At 43.8% G+C, this 22,025-nt stretch overlaps 1 protein-coding gene across 1 annotated transcript in view; it reads right to left on the reverse strand.

The window, feature by feature from the left end:
• Ddx46 (DEAD-box helicase 46) overlaps positions 1 to 18,338 on the reverse strand; it is a 50,296-nt gene extending 31,958 nt beyond the window's left edge. Inside the window, exons 1-5 of the mRNA XM_059262839.1 lie at positions 18,147 to 18,338; positions 13,359 to 13,547; positions 10,955 to 11,098; positions 3,891 to 3,987; positions 1,542 to 1,707 (exon numbers count right to left, since the gene is read on the reverse strand). Coding sequence (XP_059118822.1) covers positions 1,542 to 1,707; positions 3,891 to 3,987; positions 10,955 to 11,098; positions 13,359 to 13,547; positions 18,147 to 18,163 — 613 coding nt within the window. The 5' untranslated portion in view covers positions 18,164 to 18,338. The remainder of the gene's footprint in view (positions 1 to 1,541; positions 1,708 to 3,890; positions 3,988 to 10,954; positions 11,099 to 13,358; positions 13,548 to 18,146) is intronic.
• Positions 18,339 to 22,025: the final 3,687 nt, after the last annotated feature.

Genomic DNA, 22,025 nt, shown 5'->3' on the forward strand with positions numbered 1-22,025 from the left:
TCACAGCAATAGAAATCCTAACTGAGAAAGGAACTGTCACCGAAAATGGATCAAAACTCTATTTTCTGTAAGATATCACAATCTTCACTCACTAAAATCAGAAATGGGATGGGCTGGAGTATAAGGTAGTGCTCTGATGGTACGTGCTCAGCCCTAGGTTCAAGGCTCAGAAGCACAACATGCAACAGGAGGAAAGTATTTCTCTCCTAAATCATACACAGTTAGAGATGTGTTTATCTCTTTAAAGACAAACGTGTATGTGCACACGTGTGCCTTGGTGCTCGTGAAGATCAGAGGAGGGGCTGAATCCCTGGAGCTGGAATTCTGGATGATGGGGAACCACCAGGGGGCGCTGACTCTCATGAACGGTTACAGGGGCAGCAAATGCACTAGCTCCATCTGCGAACTCCTTAAGTGCACAACTGTGTGCTCTCAAGTCAGATCAGTGATTCGTAGGAGACAGCATCCATTGAAGGAGGCCTTGGACAATCTCCATATGGCCAGGCACAGTGGCTTACCCCTACAGTCCCAACTACTCAGAGGGTTAAGGGAAGAGTCACTTGAGTGCAGAAACTCCTGGCAAGCTTAGACAGCACAGTGAGACCCTGTATCTAAAACTTCAAGAATCTTACCATGAATCCAGCAAATCTACTTCTAAGTAAATAGATTTACAAAAAAAAAAAAAAAAAGAACAAGTTGTAAACAGAAACTCAAATATTTCTGTGCATACTAATGCTCACAGGAACATTAGTCACAATAAAAAACAGATGGCAGAAACAACTCAAATAGCTAATAGCAAGTGAGTAGATGATAAAACATGGCATAAACTGGGCACAGTAGCACAAGCCATAATCCCGATGTTTGGGAGACTGAAGGAGGAAAAATCACAAACTCAAGGCCTGCCTAGGTTAGAAAAAGGAACCCTGTCTTAAACAGGAAAACAAAGCATTTCCAGGCATAATGGCCCACGCCTTTAATTCCAGTGCTTGGGAGGCAGAGTTCAGTCATGTACATATACTGGGTTATTACTCAGCCATGTAGAAGAAAGTAGAGCATGCTACAATATGAATGAACCTTCAAGACAGCATGCTAAACTAAACAGCCAGACACAAGAAGGCACCAACAGTATGGCTGCAATGTGAGGAACATGGGCAGATTCTCCTCCAGGACAGAAAGCAGAGTAAGGTACAAGGGCTGGTGGAGGCGGACGGTGAGCTCGTCAGTGGGTGAAGTTTCCACCTGGGATGAAGAAAGCTCTGGAAAGGACAGTGGTGAGGGCTATCAGCACTGAACGTACGGTGAAGAACCACACTTCACATTCTAGGCCTGAACTGATTCAAGTGCAACTAGGGAAGCAGCTCAGTGCTGGAGCATCTGATACACACACCCAAAGCAGCTCAGTGCTGGAGCATCTGATACACACGCCCAAAGCTTTGACCCTCAGTTCGACGGGGGACGGGCGAAAATGCTAAAATGTAAATACAACATTCTGCTTATTCGCCACAATGTTTTAAAAAAGTGCCCCCACACCCCAAATATACCATCGTCATCTTCTAAACTCCACTTTTTCCCTTGTTTCATTTCTTCAATTTCCTTCTTCAGTTCCCCTATGTTTTCCATGGCCTTTTTACGCTGTTCTTCTCGCCATTTTTCAACTCTTTCTTTTCGTTTTCTCATTTCTTCCTCCAGTTTATTCTGGTCAAAGTTCTTTGGGGAGGGAAAGAAAAAAAGAAAAAGGAGGGAAAATCAAAATCAGAATTAGCAAGTATACTCCACATGCGCTTCTAAGTAAGTTCTCCAAAATATTCAAAAAGAAAAATGGATGTGTGCACACTTTCCAAAATGCAAATCAGGTTTAGTCGTCACCCATCTTTATACCATGCTCCTGTTCTATTAGGGCAAGGCCCGCAGGATGGCTCAGGGGACAAAGGCACTTGCTGCCAAAAGCGATCATCTGTTCAATCCCCATAACTCACATGGTGAAGTGGAGAACTAACTCTTGAAGTTAGCGAGACTTGTGTCATGGCATGCCATGTGTGTAAGTCCCACAAAACGTAATATAATTTAAAACATATTTGGGAATCACAAAGCCAGACTTGGTCATTAGCACCTGTAGCCCCAGGAGGCTAGGGCTAGCTCCAGGCCAGCCTGAGCTATATACAGCAAGACTCTGAGAAAGAAACAGAGTGAGGAGAGGAGGGATGGAAAGAGAGGAAGGAAGAGTCAGAACACAAAGCACTTTTAGTAAAGAAACCCGGAAGATGGGGCTGGGGAGTTGGCTCAGCGGTTAAGAGCACTGGCTACTCTTCCAGAGAACTTGTTTGATTCCCAGCATCGACATGGTGACTCATAACCATGTTAACTCCAGTCCCTGAAGATCTGGCACTCTATTCTGGCCTCTGCAGGCACCAGGTACACTAGAGGTACACAGACATACACATAAAATAATCCAAAATTTAAAAAAAAAACAAAAACAAAAAACGTATGTTGTGGGATAATCTTTTTGTATTCTGTAAAGATGTGTGTTGCCGGGAGGTGGTGGCGCAAGCCTTTAATCCCAGCACTCGGGAGGCAGAGCAAGGTGGATGGATCTCTGTGAGTTCGAGGCCAGCCTGGTCTACAGAGCGAGATTCAGGACAGGCACCAAAACTACACAGAGAAACCCTGTCTCGAAGAAAAAAAAAAGATGTATCTCTGCCTAAGAGGCCTTCTGATTAGTTTAATAAAAAACTAAAAAACCAATAGATAGGCAGGAAAAGAATAGGTGGGACTTCCGGGAGAGAGAGGACTCTGGGAAGAAGGGAGGCAGGACACCAGTGAAGACACTGAAGAAGTCAGGCTTACTATACAGAGGAGAGGTAACCAAGCCAAGTGACAGAACACAAATTTGAGTTATAAGAGCTGGCTGGGAAAAAGCCTAAGCTAAGGCTAAGCTTTCATAATTAAAAAGTCTCAATGTTGTTGTGAGCTGGTGGCCCAAAGAAAGTCCAACTACACCCATACCATTATCAATTATGTCCTATTAGATTGATGAAAATAAATTTTGACATCCCCACATTGGCAAAGAAGGAAGGAAGAAAAAGTGCACCATTGTATGCCTTAACCCTTTTCATTTATTTACACATTCAAGTCTGTAATAGGCCACAGTATGAGTGTACAGTCAAAAGAAAACACGCTATCTGCCCTCTTCTTCCCACCTTCTCATGGGTTCTTTGTTCAGACTCAGGCCCCGGGCTTCTCTGATAACTGCTTTTCCAGCTAAACCACTGTGTTGGTCCTAGATGCCTAAACTCTTTTTTTTAGTTTTTGTTTTTGTTTTTCAAGACAGGGTTTCTCTGCGTACTTTTGGTGCCTGTCCTGGATCTCACTCTGTAGATTAGGCTGGCCTCGAACTCACAGAGATCTGCCTGGCTCTGCCTCCCGAGTGCTGGGATTAAAGGTGGGCGCCACTGCTGCCGATGATGCCTAAATTCTTCAGTCTAAATTTGTATATACTTTTTAGGCCAATTCGGTACTATTTACATGGATTGGTCATACTTCCTAATTAAAAACAGATTAACATAAATACGAAATGTTTTTCAGGATTCAAGACTTTTATCTTCCTGTTTATTTTATATTAGTTATAAATTACTTAAAAGTAAAAATAAAGATAAAGAGTATCATTAAGAAATAATTATTGCCAGGGGGTGGTGGTGCACGCCTTTAATCCAAGGACTCAGGAGGCAGAGGCAGGCAAATCTCTGTGACTTCAAAGCCAGCCTGGTCTACAAGCTGTCCAGGACAGCCAGGGCTGCACGGTCTCAAAAAACCAAAAGAGAAAAAAGAGAAAAGAAAGAATTCTGTTGTGAAAACAAGCCTGCCATTACAGAACTGTCTGGATTCGAACCTACCCCAGCGTCCTTTTCCTTCTCATCCTCCTTGTCATCTTTGTCTTTCTTCTTCTCTTTGGAACTGTCCCCACCTTCTGCCTTCTCTTTGGACCTAGACCTGCCAGAGAACAAAAGAGAGTAAGACACTATCATTGGAAATCCAAGAATCATTTCTTCCTCACTTTATGACATTTACTTAGTAACGTATGTGCGTGTGACAACCCCTGTGGAGGTCAGGGAACAACTTGCAGGAGTCATGTCTCTCCTACACTGGGAACCAGGGATCAGTCAGCTCGAGCCTCAACAGCAAGCACCTTTACCACTGAGCCATCTCAAGGTCCTATGATATTCATTTTAGATTAACAGACTGGATCTCATTTTCTTATTTCTTCAATAATCAGCACATGTCATATTCCAATAATAAATACCTGGACTATGAGAAAAGTAAATCTTTTAGCACTAATAGAAAACATTATTAAACATTTGGAAATTTGTCTAAGAAAAACAATTACAAAATCTAGACAGGACTGTAAAATTTCAATAATTCATGTCTGTATAATACTAAAATTACAATGGGCTTACAATTTGACTTATGCCTCTAATAACAAAATGGTTTAATTTTAATGATATAAAATTAGTCAACGTCAGACTAGAGAGTTGGCTCAGCTGTTAGGCGCACTGCTGCTCTTGAAGAGACCCAAGTTCAGTTCCCAGCACCCACATGGAGCATACAACCACTGCTAACACCAGTTGCAAGGGATCTCTTCTGGCCTCTCAAGGTCCCATATGTATGTGAAATCCAGACACGTATATATGCAGGCAAAACACTCAATACCTAAAATAAAAATATCCACTCTCTCCTATTCCGTTCATGATTGGTGTTTCTGAGTGATTTCTAGACATCCTTTCAGATCTGACAAAGATACTCAGAGATGAAAAAGATGGTCTCCAAACACAAACTGTAAGAATTACCAGCTAACTTTTTTCTGCCATGTCATTTGCTCTTTATTCTGCCCAGGACTGCTTTCTGTGAACACAGTGAAGGTGTTCCTATCTTATTAGAGTAACAAATGTCCCTCGGGCCTTTATCTTAAGAACTTCTCCACACACTGCAGTGTCACCTGTCACTTACCAAATGGTTCTCTGTACACAGCTGCCCACAGGCTCTCTTATGTTCTTTCACGGGTCTATTTACCCATCTCTAAGCAGACACATAACACTGACCGAGACTTTGTAAGCAACTTTCTGAGACTGCGACTTTATGACATGTCTTTATGGACATGGCACAAGGAGTCTTCCAATCTTGTTTTTCAGATTACGTCCTTTGTATTTCTAATGTGTGTTCATGAGTGTAGGGTGTGTGTACCCATGTGTCCATGTGTGTGCAAGCATATGTGTAGTAGAGTCCCAAGGACAATGGGGGTAGCATTCCTTGGGAGCCGTTGACCTTATTTGTTGAGACAAGACTAGGCTGGCTGGCCAGCAAGACCCTCTGCTAAGCCTGCCTCCTCCATAGCTCTGGGATTACAAGTACACACCTTGGCCTACCTTTATTAACCTGGGTGCTTGGGGCTGGGCTAACCTGGGCCATCACTACTCAGCCCTATCGCTAACCTTACAATCAGTTTGTAAAATATCCTTCTATTCATGTCTGCTAAGAAGTTCAAAAGCATCGATACATTAAATTTGATAAAATGGGTTGGAAAGACAGCTTAGTAGGTAAACTGATTGCTGCACAGGCCTGAGAACCTGAGTATGGAGCCACAGCCCCCAGGTGAAAGCTAGGCATGACATAAGTTTCTGGGAATTTACTGGAAACTTCCAGGCCACATTCAGGAAGACACTCTCTTAAAAAATAAGATGGAAGACTGGAGAGATGGCTGTGATTAAGAGTACTGGCTGCTCTTCCAGAAGTCCTGAGTTCAATTCCCAGAAACCACATAGTGGCTCACAATCACCTGTAATGAGATCTGGTGCCCTCTTCTGGTGTGCAGGCATACATGCAGGCAGAACACTGTACACATAATAAATAAATTTTAAAAAGTAAATAAGTAAGATGGGGAACATTAAGGGAGACATCAAAGTACTGGTCTTTACATGTGCACACATAGGCAAGTAGATACACATGCACATATACAACACACACACACACACACACACACACACACACACACACTTACTTAAAAAAAGAAAAGGCTGGGCAGTGGTGGCTCTCTCCTTTAATCCCAGCACTCAAGAGACAGAGGCAGGCAGATCTCTCTGAGTTTGAGGCCAGCCTGGTCTACATAGCAAGTTCCAGGATAGCCAGGGCTACACAGAGAAGCCCTATCTCAGAAAAAAAAAAAAAAAAAAATAGAAAGGAAGAAAGGAAGGAAGGAAGGAAGGAAGGAAGGAAGGAAGGAAGGAAGGAAAGAAAGAAAGAAAGAAAGAAAGAAAGAAAGAAAGAAAGAAAGACTTTATTCTGGATTAAATAATGACTTTTCTCCTTAAATCAGAGTATCACACTGATTTTCTAATGTTAAACTAATTTTCCTTTCTTGAAATAAACTCAATTTGTTCATTATGCTACTTAGATATATATACAATTGTATTTAGTATGTTAATCTTTGTTTAGGTGAAATATAATGTTCTTTTCCTATGCTACCGTTGTCAGATTTTCATTTGGATTTTTGTTTTTCAAGACAGGGTTTCCTCTGTGTAGTTTTGGTAGTTTTTTGGTGCCTGTCCTGGATCTCACTCTTTAATGCCACGTTTAATCCCAGCACTCGGGAAGCAGAGGCAGGCAGATCTCCCTGAGTTCGAGGCCAGCCTGGTCTATAGAGCAAGTTCTAGGACAGGCTCCAAAGAAACCCTGTCTCAAAAAAACATAAAAAAATTTAAAAAAAAATTTTTTAAAAAAGGTGTGTGTGCCACTACACCCTGAATCAGACTTATAATTCCGAAAATCACTGTCTATCACAAGCACAAATTGAAAAGCCATAATCAGAAATCCAAAATCTGAAATTTGTGTACATAACCTCTCAAGTAGGAAGTTTTATATCTAACTACACACACCAGGTTGTAACTGTGCATACACACTAAAAATACAGCATAAAACTACCTTCAGAGGGATGGGGTGTAGCTTAGTAGGAGGGCACCTGCTTAGCCTGTGCATGGCACTGGACCAAGCTCCAGCAGCAGCACAAAATCAAACAACAAACCCTACTTCCAGGCTGTGCAAGATGCTCGTAAAACATAAAATCAATTCTTTGGCTAGACGTGGACATCATTCCTAAGACAGCTTTCATTACACATAAGTAAATAACAAAATAAGGAAGTCTCAACCCGAAAACACTTCTGGTCCCAAGCCTTTTGGACAAAAAAATATCAACCAGTACCATTATGGAGTAAAAAAATAAAAAGAATCCCTATAAATGAAATTTTAGAAGAGAAATCATCCAAAAAGAAAATGAGGGGAAAAAAAAAAAGATGGAGAGAAGGTTGAGGTATCATCAAGAGCACCTGTTGCTCTTACAGAGATCCTGGGTTTGGTTCCCAGCACCCAAACAATGTATAACTCCAGTTCCAGAGGATCTGATGCTCTCTTCTGACCTCAGCACAAGGCACACAAGTGGGGCATATACACACATGCAGGCAAACACTTGTATATATAAAAATTAAATAGTAATAAAAAATTTGTATAAGATATGAACATGAGGGCTGGAGAGATGGCTCAGAGGTTAAGAGTACTGGCTGCTCTTCCAGAGGTCATGAGTTCAATTCCCAGCAACCACATGGTGGCTCACAACAATCTATAATGAGATCTGGTGTCCTCTTATGACATGCAGGGACATATGCAGACGGGATACTGTATAATCACATAAATAAATGTTTTAAAAAAAAGATATAAACATGAACTTCAGAAAAGAAACCAAATGGCCGATAAAGATGCAAAAAATATCCAATCTCAATAGCAATCAGAAAGTTGCACATTAAAGCCACAATAAGGCATCTCTCTCTTGAGAAGCCCACAATCAACTTTTTTTTGTGGGGTGAGTGGTTTGTTTTTTGGCTTTTTGAGACAGATTTCTCTGTATAGCCCTGGCTGTCTTGGAACTAACTCTGTAGACCAGGCTGGCCTTGAACTCAAAGATCCACCTGCCTCTGCCTCCTGAGCATGGGGATTAAAAGCATATGCCATCTAATCCACAATCAACAAGAGTATTTAGTTTCTCTCTGTAATGAACTTCTTTCCAACTCTTTTTTTTTTTTTTTTTTCCCCCCAAGACAGGGTTTCTGTGTAGCTTTGCACCTTTCCTGGAACTCATTCTGTAGCCCAGGAGGGCCTCAAACTCACAGAGATCCTCCTGCCTCTGCCTTCCAAGTGCTGGGATTAAAGGCGTGTACCACCACCGCCCGGTTTCTTTCCAATTCTTAAAAGAAAAAAAAAAATGTAACAAAAAAACCAGAATATTATTAAATATCTATCTGATCAACTTACAGAAACATAAAAGACTGGCAATTTTAGACAATGGGAAAAGTGTGAAGCAAGAGATTTCTCACACTGGTGGTGGGGTAGAAATACAAACTCTCTGTAAAGCAACTTGCCATCACCTAGTTAAAAGCAGAGCTGTGTCGATGGCCAAGCAGTTTCACTTCCAGATCTATTTCCTACGAAAGCTCACATGCAGGTATGCTAGGGCAGTAGTACACAGGGATGGATACTCACCAGCATTCAGGAGGCTGCAGGAGGAGGTCAGGAATTCAGGGCCAGTCTGAGGTACACATACCAAGACCCTGTCTAAAAAGCCATAGGCCATAGCTTTAGCTCAGGCCCAAAACACCTGCCTATAAAGCACAAGGTTTGGGGTTTGATGCCAACATCCTAGGAAAAAGGAAATGAGAAAAAAGAGCTCAAGGCCCTCAAAGCCTAGCCACACATCTACTTCAGTAGAACAGGAAGTTCTGATATAGTGATCCCACAGAACACTATTCGGGAACAAAACAATTACTGACAGATGCTGTGAAACAATCTTTTTGTACACTATGAATATGTATTACCCTCACTGGCTAATAAAAAGGTGATTGGCCAATAGCTGGGCAGGAAGAGATTGAGTGTGAGAGCCAGACTAGGAGAATTCTGGGAAAAGGAAGGGCAGAGTCAGAGAGTTTCAGGCAAACACAGAGAAGCAAGATGAGAATGCCGTACTGAGAAAAGGTACCAAGACCATGTGGCTAAACATAGATAAGAATTATGGCTTAATTTAAGTGTAAGAGTTAGCTAGTAACAAGCCTAAGCTATCGGCCAAGCATTTATAAATATTAAGCCTCTGAGTGGTTATTTGGAAACTGGCGGATGGGAGAGAAACATTTGACTACAAACAGAAGCAACACAGACGCATCTCAAACAATGCTGAACAAAGAACATAGAACTCCATTCACATGAAGTTAAAAACCAAGTAAGCTAAGATGTACACATAGGTGGTAAAACAATAAAGAAAAGTCAGTAGTGGCTTCACCCAGCAAGACAAAATGCTAAGAAAGTGAAATAATACTTTTCAACCAGGCCAACCAGGACTGCATAGCAAGATCCTACCTCAATAAATAAATAAGTTAGGCTGGGCAGTGGTGGCGAATGCCTTTAATCCCAACACTCAGGAAGCAAAGCCAGGTGAGTATCTGTGAGTTCGAGGCCAGCCTGGTCTACAGAGTGAGATACAGGACAGGTACCGAAAATACACAGAGAAACCCTGTCTCAAAAAACAAAAACAACAACAACAACAAAAAAGTTAGGACAAGAGAATGGAATATTAATTTGAAATCATCATAAAATAGATATCCACACTCCCATAACCAAGGTCAAGAGATAAAACAGGGGTTAGAGAGATGGCTGAGTGGCTGAAAGCGCCAACTGCTCTTCTAGGACTCTGGTTTGAATCCCAATACCCATATGTCAGTTCACAATCACCCGTGGTTTTCTTTTTAAGGGATCCTGCACCCTCTTCTGATATCCATGGGCACCAGATATGCACACACTGTACAGACAGATACATGCAGGCAAAAACATCCACAGAGACAAAATTCAGTATTCTATAAGTCCTCCATTTCACTTTCTTTCCTTTTCCTTTTTTTGTTTTGTTTTGTTTTTTGTTGAGACAGGCTCTCTCTACAGAGCCCTGATTGTCCTGGAACTTTATGCAGACCAGACTGATCTCAAACAGAGAGAACCCCCTGCCTCTGCCTCCCAAGTACTAGGACTAAGGTTTATTTTTTATTTCATGAAATCCCAACAGTATTACACTGGCCTTGGTAAAATAAAAGTACAACTTAAAAAGTAAAACAAACAATCTGGGAGAGGCAACAACAACAGAATAAAACAGGAAGGGTAAACAAGTAAAAGTCAACACATCCACGTTCTTGGCTGCTGGGAAGAAGCAGTGACGGTGACAGGAGACTGAGAAGAGCAAGCACACGGTCTGACAGGAGGCATTTCACCTGAGTGTTACCAGCATCACAAGAAATATACACATTTAACTTACACAAGCAAAGGCCACACTTTCCAAACAGCAATGAGTTGACACAGTGGTTAAGTCCACTCACTGCTCTTGCAAAGGAGTTCCATTCCCAGCACCCCCAGCAGGTGGCTCACAACCACTTGTAACTCCAGCTCTGAGGATCTGAGGCCTTCCTGCCTCCTTTGGCACCTACACTCATGAACACATACCTACACAGGTACATATACATTATTAAGAAATATCTTAACCATCTAAGAAAACAATTGCAAAGGAACAGAAACTGACATAACTGAATAGCGAGGGCTTGCCTAGCGTGGCAACCAGCATGCCCACTTCAATATTCATCACTGCCTCCACAAAAGACACTGAATTCCCACAAAGATGGTTACAAAAGTTCTGACCATTAATAATATATACGAAATAAGAGTACAGTGTAGAGTTTAAAACCAGTACAATTTGCTATTCTCCAACTGAATTATAAGCCCCATAATCCAATAAATAAACGTTCTGGCAACAGTTCACAGCGAGAGTCAAACTCTAATTCCTGATGAGTATGAACTGGACAGCAGATGTGGTCAATGACAGGGTTACCTGTTCTCAGCCTTCTTGCTTTTGCTGCCAGGACTGGAGGACCGGGATCGCCGACCCCGGCTTCTACTCCTTGAGCGCCTCCTATCTCGGCTCCGAGATCTTCTTCTCTCTCGGCTTCTGTCTCGTTCTCTACTTCTGGAACGCCTAAAAGGGAGAGTTCATTTATTTTGTGGCCAAAGGGAGTTATTATTTCAGATTATGACTGTCCTGCAATAAAAAGTTTCTTGCCGGGCGGTGGTGGCGCACGCCTTTAATCCCAGCACTCGGGAGGCAGAGCCAGGCGGATCTCTGTGAGTTCGAGGCCAGCCTGGGCTACCAAGTGAGTTCCAGGAAAGGCGCAAAGCTACACAGAGAAACCCTGTCTCCAAAAACCAAAAAAAAAAAAAAAAAAGTTTCTTAAAATTAGGATCATTATTAGAGGTAGCTGTAGTGGGTAGCCATTTCAGCTTTGATCTGGAAGTTCCAACCCCCACTGAGGCTTCGGTAACTGTCACGCCAACAAGGTGGCGCCAAGAGAGGATCCTGAGGACCCTGAAGACCCGAGATCCGGATGTGCCGGCTCTCTTGGTTCCTGGACCCTGGACGCTGGAGGTAGACCGAGCAGAGTTCTCCAGAGAACACCGCCAGACTGCACTACACCTTTCCCAGACCCTGTTACCTATCCCTTCACTTGCAAGTTACCCCACAAAATAAACCTCCCTTTTAACTATGTGGAGTGTGGAGTGGCCTTAATAATTTCACCAGTAGATAACATTTTTAATTAGCTACCAATTCAGCTAAACTGGACACAAGTAAAGCCAGTTCTTATGAAGATGAATGGAAGCGTGACTATACACGTTCCATAACGATGTCTGCTAACAAACATAACAAGTTGTAACAATAAATACTTTAAATCTACCACCTATAGCACCAAAGCCAATTCTCACAGACAGCCCTCGCCTGGGGCTGCAGAGCAGCACTGGAGCACTCCCTGAGCTGTGCAAGACCCTAATCCCAGACGTGGGGGAACCCAAGTAAGGAGATTCGAAGAACCTGAGCTACAAGACCATAATCTGAAGATTAGGAGGCAATATTCTTCCTGTGAGCCACTAGTTACATGACAAAGGGCAGACACCCCCAACTCCACACATCCCACTTCCATCCTCTACAAAACACGGAAAATTCACTATATACTCTTAATTTTTTTTGAGTCTCACTGGCTTGGAACACAAGAGATCCACCTGCCTCTGACTCCCTAGTGCTCAGATTAAAGGTGCATACAACCATGCTCAGCCTCAAAATCCTTGATCTAAAAATCTTACAATTTTATTTTCATATAAAAACTCAAAGATCGCCGGGTGGTGATGGGACACACCTTTGATCCCAGCACTCAAGGGCAGAGGCAGGCGGATCTCTGTGAGTTTGAGGCCAGCCTGGTCTACAGAGCGAGTTCTAGGACAGGTTCCAAAGCTACACAGAGAAACCCTGTCTCAAAAACAAAACAAAACAAAACTCAAAGATCAAAATGTTAAACAATCAATTCACTTAACACATACTTGACTGAACTGTGGGAAACTGTCCGTGGACACTGAATATGAAACTGAACTAGGCAAAATGCTCCATCTGTCTAGAATACCAGGTATTAATACCAAAGTATTCTCACCTTCCAACCTATCTTGTCACATCAACATGCAAGGAAGTTATCAAATGTCAGAACAACCAAGGAACCTAACTGGCTTCTACTACCCAAAGATAGAACACTTTAAACAGAAAAATGAATAATTGTGGGTCATGGTGGCATGCACCCTTTACCCCAGCACTGGGGAGGCAGAGGCAGACGGATCTCTGTGAGTTCCAGGCCAGCCTGGGCTACAGAGCTAGTTACAGTCTAACTATGTCTTGCTTTCCTGGTTTAGTAAGAAAAAAAAAATGAATGGGGAAGGAAAACTGTTTTAAAGGCATTTCACTCAGAGGAGGGTTGTAACTATTGACAGTAGTGTCAATAAATACGTAAGTAAATGTAAAATGAAAAGTCATGAATGCTTTTCCAGTTTAAATCTAAGAACAGCCGTTAAAGTAGCTTAAAACAAACTGCAAAGAGGGCTCTTCCTGTTTCTTTCCACTGTACTCTCAACGCGATGGTCAGCCTCTCCAGCAGAATCAAATAAAACCTCCATAAACAAAACACTATCTCATTTCCGTCTTTCTCGGGACTTCAAGGGTTCTCTCTGGATTTCAGAAAATACAATCTAAATTTCTAAGCTTAAAAATATTGCTTAAGACAAAGCCTCTGTCTAATCAAACAATGGGGAAGCAGGAGGCCTACAAATGGGCCACTAAATTCCAAACCAGAACACCTTTGGAGAGGCCCAACTTATCTAGTAAGGCCCCAAGATGATTGGTTCTTCAGAGATGAATGTCTTACCTCAGGCGCTTCCTGTCCCTTGACCGTGATCTTCTTTTGTCCCTACTCCGAGACCTCTCTCTCCTTCTATCTCTCTCTCTACTCCTAGAACGTCTGTCATCTCCACGTTTACTTCTTTTGTCAGAGGGTGAGCGACTCCTAGACCGACTTCCAGAACGTCCTCGCGATGCCGATCGTTTGCGGTAGTGGCTAGAATAGTACCAAATCAAAAATTAAGCTTAGTAAGCAGCTTGTATTTTATTTCTATGTGTGTGGGGGGTGGGGGGGGGGGACTCAGCAATTTAAACACATATTTAATTAGAAGGAGAAAATGAACTATATCGCTACAGTACATGTACAGGGGAAGACTGGAAAGGATGCCACACATGGTGATTCGTGCACAGTACTTGGGAGGCTGAGGCATGAGGATCCCCATGGGTTTGAGGCCTGGGCTACAAAGAAAAAAACCCTGTCAAAAGGACTAGCGTTGCCGGGTGGTGGTGGTGGCGCATGCCTTTAATGCCAGCACTCGGGAGGCAGAGCCAGGCGGATCTCTGTGAGTTCAAGGCCAGCCTGGGCTACAGAGTGAGTTCCAGGACAGGCACCAAAACTACACAGAGAAACCGTCTCAAAAAACCAAAAAAAAGGACTGGCGTGACGGCTCAGCAGTCAAAAGCAGAGGCTATGCTCCCAGAGGACAGCTTATATCTGGTCAAGGAAGAGCTCATAGGCAAATGAAGAAATGCACAATGGGTCAAGTACTGGACAGGAGACAACCAGCTCAGAAAAAAAAGAGCAAATGAGAAGTTTGACATTTTATATCAGACAACTAGCAAAGCTCATTAATAAAGTAACAGTTTTAGAGACCCATGAAGAAAATAAAATCAGGAACCATGTGGACATACAGGGGAGACCTTCCAGGCAAACGGCACAAGAGTAAACTCATGGGAAGGAATCTGAACTGGCACATGGAGGGATAGCAGCAAGGAATAGTTAAACAAGTTAAAGAGAGCACACCAGGTGTAGTAGCACACAACTTAATCCCAGCACTCAGGAGGCAGAAGCTAGCAGAGTTAGTTCCAGGCCAGCCAGGACTACACAGTGAGACTTTGTCCCAAAGAGAAGAGGAAAGAAAAGACAAGACTCAAGAGAGTGCCATGGGACAAGATCAGAGACATAACAAAGCAGTCAGACATGGAGAACTTCAGGGGCTCTTACACTGACTACCTTTTACTCTGAGGAAGAGGAAAAGCTACTAGGCCACACATGGTGGCAGACCCCTGCAGTGCCGGCTACTAAGGCTAAGGAAAGATCCCTCACTTCCAGCAGACTCCCACCGCTAACTGCATACTTTTAATTACTTTATTTATGTACATATGCATATGCCTGAGTATATGTATGTGCATCTCATGTGTGCAGGCACCTATGCAACCAGAAACGGGTATCAGATCCCCTAGAACTGGAGTTACAGGCAGCTGTGAGCCACGTGGATGCTAGAAATTGAATCCAGGTCCTCTGAAAGAACAGCAGGTGCTTTCCACCACTGAGCATCTCTCCAGCTCCATAAATACACTTTCTTACAAGAAAACAGAAAATAAAAATAGAAAAAGGCCGGGTGGTGGTGGCGCACGCCTTTAAATCCCACCACTCGGGAGGCAGAGCCAGGCGGATCTCTGTGAGTTCGAGGCCAGCCTGGGCTACCAAGTGAGTTCCAGGAAAATGGTTAAGAGTACTCACTGCCTGCTCTTCCAGACCCGGGTTCAATTTCCAACACCCACATGGCAGCTCACATCTCCAATTCCAGGGGATCTGGTACTCACACAGACACACATGCAGGCAAAACACCAATACACATAAAAATAAATAATAAAAAAAAGTAAAGGCTACTGAAAGATTCTTAAACAACGAGTGACACAACCTCATGACTGTTTTAAAGTATCACTCAGAGCCAGGCATGTAATGCCAGCACTCAAGAGGTGAAGGCAGTTAGACCAGCAGTTCAAAGCCAGCCTTGACTAAGAGATCCTGTGTGTGTGTGTGTGTGTGTGTGTGTGTGTGTGTGTGTGTTAAAAAATGAAAGCAGTGGTGGCGCACGCCTTTAATCCCAGCACTCGGGAGGCAGAGCCAGGCGGATCTCTGTGAGTTTGAGGCCAGCCTGGGCTACCAAGTGAGTCCCAGGAAAGGCGCAAAGCTACACAGAGAAACCCTGTCTCGAAAAACCAAAAAAAAAAAAAAAAAAAAAAAATGAAAGCATTATTTTGTTGCTAAGCAAAGAACAAATTAAACAAAGGAGGCAACAGTAGGAGGAAAAATATGAAACTAAAGCAACCGGGGCTGGAGAGATGGCTCGGCAGTTAAGAACACTGGCCGCTCTTACAAAGGACCCGGGATTCAATTCCCAGTTCCTACATGGTAAGCTTACAACTGTCTCCAGTCCTAGGGGATCTGACATATTCATACAGACATACATCCAGGCAGAACACCAATGCACGTAAGTAACTAAAAAATGTTTAAAAAAAAAAAAAATTTAAGCCAGGTGGTGGTAATGCACACCTTTAAACCCAGTGCTACTTGGAAGGCAGAGGCAGGCAGGTGTTGGTAAATTTGAGACCAGGTTGGTCTACAGATCGAGCTCCAGGACAGCCAAGATTACACGGAGAAACTGTGTCTAGAAAAAAAAAAAAAAAAAATTAAGAAACTAAAGCAACCATCCAGGTTAAGAGACAGTGACAGGTTAGGTCAGAAGAGCAAGTATAAGTGTTGAGAAATATCAAGATCTGCAAGGAAAACAAAAAACAAGACACTAGCCTAGCACTGACTCGATTTAATAATGAATTAAATGTCAAGTGTGAGGGCACAAGAGAAGCACTGGATGTCTTCACATCTGACTAGATTAAGCAGAACACTGAGGCTGTGCTGGGGACGCAGGCTGAGTGGTCCACGCTTAGCATGTGTGAGGCCCTGAGATCAATTCACAGCAGCCTTCCTCACCACCACCACCACAGAGTTGCTGTTTATAGGAATCAACAATCCATTCACTTTCTGTACCTCCTCCTTCCTCTCTTCAATCTTTCATGAATGCTCCATAAGGACAAAAACTGAGCTTTAGCCGAGCGGTGGTGGCGCACGCCTTTAATCCCAGCACTCGGGGGGCAGAGCCAGGCGGATCTCTGTGAGTTCGAGGCCAGCCTGGGCTACAGAGTGAGTTCCAGGAAAGGCACAAAGCTACACAGAGAAACCCTGTCTCGAAAAAACAAACAAAGAAACAAAAGAAAAGAAAAAAAAAACTGAGCTTTGAAGCTGTTTCTCAAATATCCTGCTCTTTCTCACCTCTGAATCTTTCACTGTTCCCTGAACAAACCAAGAACATCAGCCAAGCACAGCATAAAGAGAATAGTGTGATGGTAAAATGGGTGAAGTGGATCTTCCTGAGAAAGGTCTAAGGAGTTTGAATTTCATCTTTAAAATAATAGGATCCAATGGAAACTAAGGCAAAAAATGGCAGGTTCTTACTGTTATTTTTGAAGTGTCACTCTTCAAACTATTGGTTCCAGCAATACAAATATAATAATTGTAACGGCAAGATCAAGAAAGACAATTCAGAGATGAAACAATTTGAAACAGTCTGGGCAATGAACATTAAGGGCCTTAATTAAGTCAGAGATCAGGAATGGGGAAATAGTGCAGAATCTAACTAGAAGTGAGCAGTTGGGTCGGGCAGTGGTGGCGCTCACCTTTAATCCCAGCACTCAGGAGGCAGAGGCAGGCGGATCTCTGTGAATTCGAGGCCAGCCTGGTCTACAGAGCGAGATCCAGGAAAGGCGCAAAGCTACACAGAGAAACCTTGTCTCGAAAAAAAAAAAAAAAAAAAGTGAGCAGTTGGGAGAGGAAGAGTCAAATATTGCTTCCAGATCTCTGGTCTAAGTAGCCAGATGAAGAGCAATGCCTTCGGGAAACTTAAAAGATAGGCAGTGACAAGAACTGACTGTAGTCAAGGGGGTATACCCTTTCCTTTTATCCGGATGACACTACAGGCTTTTCTATCTACAAACTTTCAAGATGCTCCACTCACACTTTGCTCATGTTCCTGAAGCTAAGTTATAACCCAGTAAAGTGAGTGCTATTAGCATTAAAAGCAATGCAAATTCTCATTCTCCTAGACACTGAACCATAGTAACTTTCACACCGGCTACATAGTCGCAAGATAATAATAATAATAACTCAAGGTCTTCAACCTGTTATCAACATCCTAAAGTTTTGAAGACAACGTATAATTATAAATATAGTTATAATAAGGCGCGCATGTGAACGGTTTCAAAAAGACAAGCAGCAGGTAACAAAGTAATACGGAATCTATCTGCAAAGTGCGCGAAACAAGTGTTTACTACAACCCAGTAAGTCAGCCGCACACATACTGCAGGTGCCGTAAAAACGTCTACCCACACGCTTTTAAGTGACTTAGAAAGACCACGCGCGCACAAAAGTAAACTAGAGTGGCCATAAGCAACGTCGCAAAGGCGAAGCGATAGGGAGTGAGCCGAGGTCAGGGCTGACGGAGGTGACGAAGCTGCAGGATCGGTGTGGGGGTTGGGGGGAGAGGACGGGCTGAGTTGCGGAAGGCTACCCCAGTTCGGGGCTCGACCCGGCTGTTGCAAGTACAGGGGAGTCTCTGCGGCCCTGCGCGCCAGCAACCTCGCAGCCGAGGGGACCGGCTCCTCAGCGACCACACGTGGGGCCCCCACACCCGCCGCGCCGCCACCGCCACCCGCTCCCCTCGGAGCCCAAGAAGCCGGTCGCCCGCGGACTCACCGAGACTCCCGGCCCATGCTGCCGGCCGCCAGAAGTTCTGCGCCCTGAGGAACGATGCGCAGGCTTGTCAAGAGGACAAAGGAGGGGGGCACCAAGCCCTCACGGTGCCGAGTGAGGACCGGCCCTACGAAGTGGCCAGAGGTCCGGCAGTGACCACCATCAGAGCGCGGCCAACGAAAACAGGATGTGCTGGCGCCGGGCGCGGAAGGAAGGAGCAGGCGGAAGGAAGTGGCTGATTCCCCACAGCGCCTCCCAGCGGCTGGAGGCCGAGCAACGCGGATTTCACCTGGAGTGGCCCTGGCCAGTTTTCCCGCGGAATCCACAGGGTTGGTTGGTGCACTGGAGTGGGACCTCAGCCAGGTCAACCCTGCCAGAAACCACTGAGTAACCCTCTGCCAGATCTTTAGCCTTGAGAACCCTCTACACTGATGTGACAGGTGGTCACACGGGTTGCTTGGAAATAGTGTGAATAGGAAAACGGACCATATGTATCATCTCGCAGTTTGAACAACTTGGGAGGTTGAGGCAAAAGGATCACTTGAGCCCAGAGGTTAGAGGGCAGCTTGGAAAACAGAATTTAAATGTGTCTCAAAAAAATAGGAGGGCAGAGGGCTGGAGAGATGGCTCAGAGGTTAAGAGCATTGACTGCTCTTCCAGCGGTCCTGAGTTCAATTCCCAGCAACCACATGGTGGCTCACAACCATCTGTAATGAGATCTGGCACCCTCTTCTGTATACATAATAAATAAATCTTTTTAAAAAAAAAAAAAAAAAGAGGAGGGCAGAAAGTGGAACCTATGACTAGTGTCTTAAACACTAGAGGCAGAAAAGTGATCAGAATCAGGATATTTATGCAAAACATGAACTGATCAACTGCATATAAGCTGCGGGAGAGGACAGAAGACCACTCCTAATTTGGAAGAGTGCTTGTGGATTCTGGTAAGAGGTGAGGAGGTTATTTTAACTTCGGCACAGTGGCAATTGCGACTCCATAGTTACCGGTCTGTCAGGAATTCCGTTCCCACAGGCACTGGCCCTGTGGATGCTGCTAAAGGTAGCCTTAACTAAATCTCTATCATTCTATTTATAAATAGGACTTGAGATCCAAAGGCTGGGGTAAAAACCTACCAACTCAGAGAGGCTGAGCAGCGACTAGCTGACCCTCTCTCCTTGCTGCTCCCAAAGACCATGCTTCCACTCTGCCAACCCAGAAAAAGCTTTGCCACTACCAATTTCTCCCTATTATTTCCTGTGTTTCTCTATCTCTCTCAGATGCCCTCTGATGCTCTGATTACTATCTGTCAACTAGTTGCTAACTCAACCTCCTAACCCAATGTTGTGGGATGTCCTGTATGCTGTAAATGTATGTTGCTATGATTAATTGATAAATAAAACGCTGATTGCCCAGTAGCCAGGCAGGAAGGATAGTGTAGGTGGGACAAGGAGGAGGAGAATGCTGGGAGGTGGAAGGCTGATACAGGGAGATGCTGCCAGCCGCCATGAGGAGAAGCATGATGTAAGATACTGGTAAGCCACGTGGCAAGGTATAGATTTATAGAAATGGGTTAATTTAAGATATAAGAACAGATAGTAAGCAGCCTGCCATGGCCATACAGTTTATAAGTAGTATAAGTCTCTGTGTGTTTACTTGGGGGACGGGAGTGGGAGAGATTTGTCCTGACCATGGGCCAGGCAGAACCAGGTAAACTTCAGCTACAACCCAAGGTTAATTTTATTTAATCAACGCAAATACACACTCGGGGTTCACAGTGTGATGAAATTTCTCCCAACAAGGAGGATATGGGAGCAGTAGAGCTGGGAGGAAGAGTTTTTGATGAAAGGAAACTGAGGGTCAGGAAAGCCATCTAGTCCCAGCTTGCTGTGGTGATTTGATGAAATGTCCCTCCAGTCTCAGGCAGTGAATACTTGATCCCCAGGTGGTATTTGGGCAGCTTAGGAGTTGTAGACTTGCTACAGAAAGTATGTCATGGGACCAAAGATTTACATCATTCCTGTACTGGCTGGTTTTATATCAATGTGACATAAACTAGAGTCATGAGAGACGAAGGAGCCTCAACTGAAAAATCGCTCCATAAGATCCAGCTGTAAGGCATTTTCTTAGTGATCAATGGGTATAATGAGTCTTTCTCTGTCCCGCCAGCCAGCTGCCAAATAATGATAGAGACTTATTATGAAAGCTCAGCCTATAGCTTAGGCTTGTTCCTAACTAGCTCTTTTTTTTTTTTTTTTTTTTTTTTTTTTTTGGTTTTTCGAGACAGGGTTTCTCTGTGCAGCTTTGCGCCTTTTCCTGGAACTCACTTGGTAGCCCAGGCTGGCCTCGAACTCACAGAGATCCGCCTGGCTCTGCCTCCCGAGTGCTGGGATTAAAGGCGTGCGCCACCACCGCCCGGCCTAACTAGCTCTTATAACTTACATTAGCCCATGTTTTTATTAATCTATGTTATACCATGTGGCTTTTACCTCTGTCCCATTCTGTGTGTCTGACTCATTTTGTGTTCAGGTGGCTTCTCTGATTCTCTTCTTCCCAGAGTCCTCTCTGTGCCTGGAAGTCCTGCTATTGGCCATTTGGCTCTTTATTAAACCATCAGAAGGCACCTTGGCAAAGACATATTTTCACAGTGTACAAAAAGATTATTCTACAACAAATGGGGGAGGGCTCAGCCCATTGTGGATGGTGTCACCCCTGGGCTGGTGGTCCTGGGTTCTGTAAGAAAGCAGGCTGGAGCAAGCCATGTGAAGCAAGTCAGTAAGCAGCACTCCTCCATGGCCTCTGCATCAGCTCCTGCCTCTAGATTCCTGCCCTGCTTGAGCTCCTGTCCTGATTTTCTTTGGTGATGAACATTAATGTGGAAGTATAAGCTGAATAATCCGTTTTCCCCCCAACTTGCTTTTTGGTCATGGTGTTTCCTTGCAGCAATAGAAACACTTAAAACAATTCCCAGTTTGCTCTGCTTTGTGTTTATAGTTCAAGATGTGTGCCCTGGGGCTATAGAGATGGTTCAGTAGTTAAGAGCACTTGTTGCTCTTAGAGAAGACTTAGTTCAATTCCCAACATCCACATGATGGTTTACAAACATCCATAACTACCATCCCAGGGAATCCAACACCACCTTCTGATTTCAAAGGGCACCAGGCAGCATGTGGTGTACATGCATAAATGCAGGCAAAACACTCATATATATAAAATAAAATTTTTTAAAAAATTTCTTGTTCGTTTGTTTTTTTGTTTTTTGAGACAGGGTTTCTCTGTGTAGCTTTAGAGCCTATCCTGGATCTCGCTCTGTAGACCAGGCTGGCCTCAAACTCACAGAGATCCGCCTGGCTCTGCCTCCCGAGTGCTGGGATTAAAGGCATGTGCCACCACCACCTGGCTATAAAAAATAATTTTAAAAAATGATGTGAGCCATCAGCTTCGGCTCCAGCCACCATGTCTGCCACCTGGACTCTAACTCTCTGGAAGCATAAACCCAAATAAACTCTTTCTTTATAAATTGCCTTGGTCATGGTGTTTTATTACATCAATAGAAAAGCAACTAATATGATCACTACTGTAGTTAAGAGTATTTATGCTATTGCACTGCTTGCCTAAATTACTCAGATCCCACTTGTTTTTGTTTTTGGTTTTTTTTTGTCGGAGCTGAGGACCGAACCCAGGGCCTTGAGCTTGCTAGGCAAGCACTCTACCACTGAGCTAAATCCCCTCAGATCCCACTTTTAATATTTCTGTTCTAGCTTGCTTTTAAAAGGTACTTCTGAGGAGCTGAAGAGGTTAGGGGTTAAGAGCACTTGCTGCTCTTGCAAAGAACCTGGGTTCAATCCCCATCACTCACATGGTGGTTCACAACGATCCATAACTCTA

The sequence above is a fragment of the Peromyscus eremicus genome, chromosome 5, assembly GCF_949786415.1.
Source record: "Peromyscus eremicus chromosome 5, PerEre_H2_v1, whole genome shotgun sequence".
Taxonomy (NCBI): Eukaryota; Metazoa; Chordata; class Mammalia; order Rodentia; family Cricetidae; genus Peromyscus; species Peromyscus eremicus.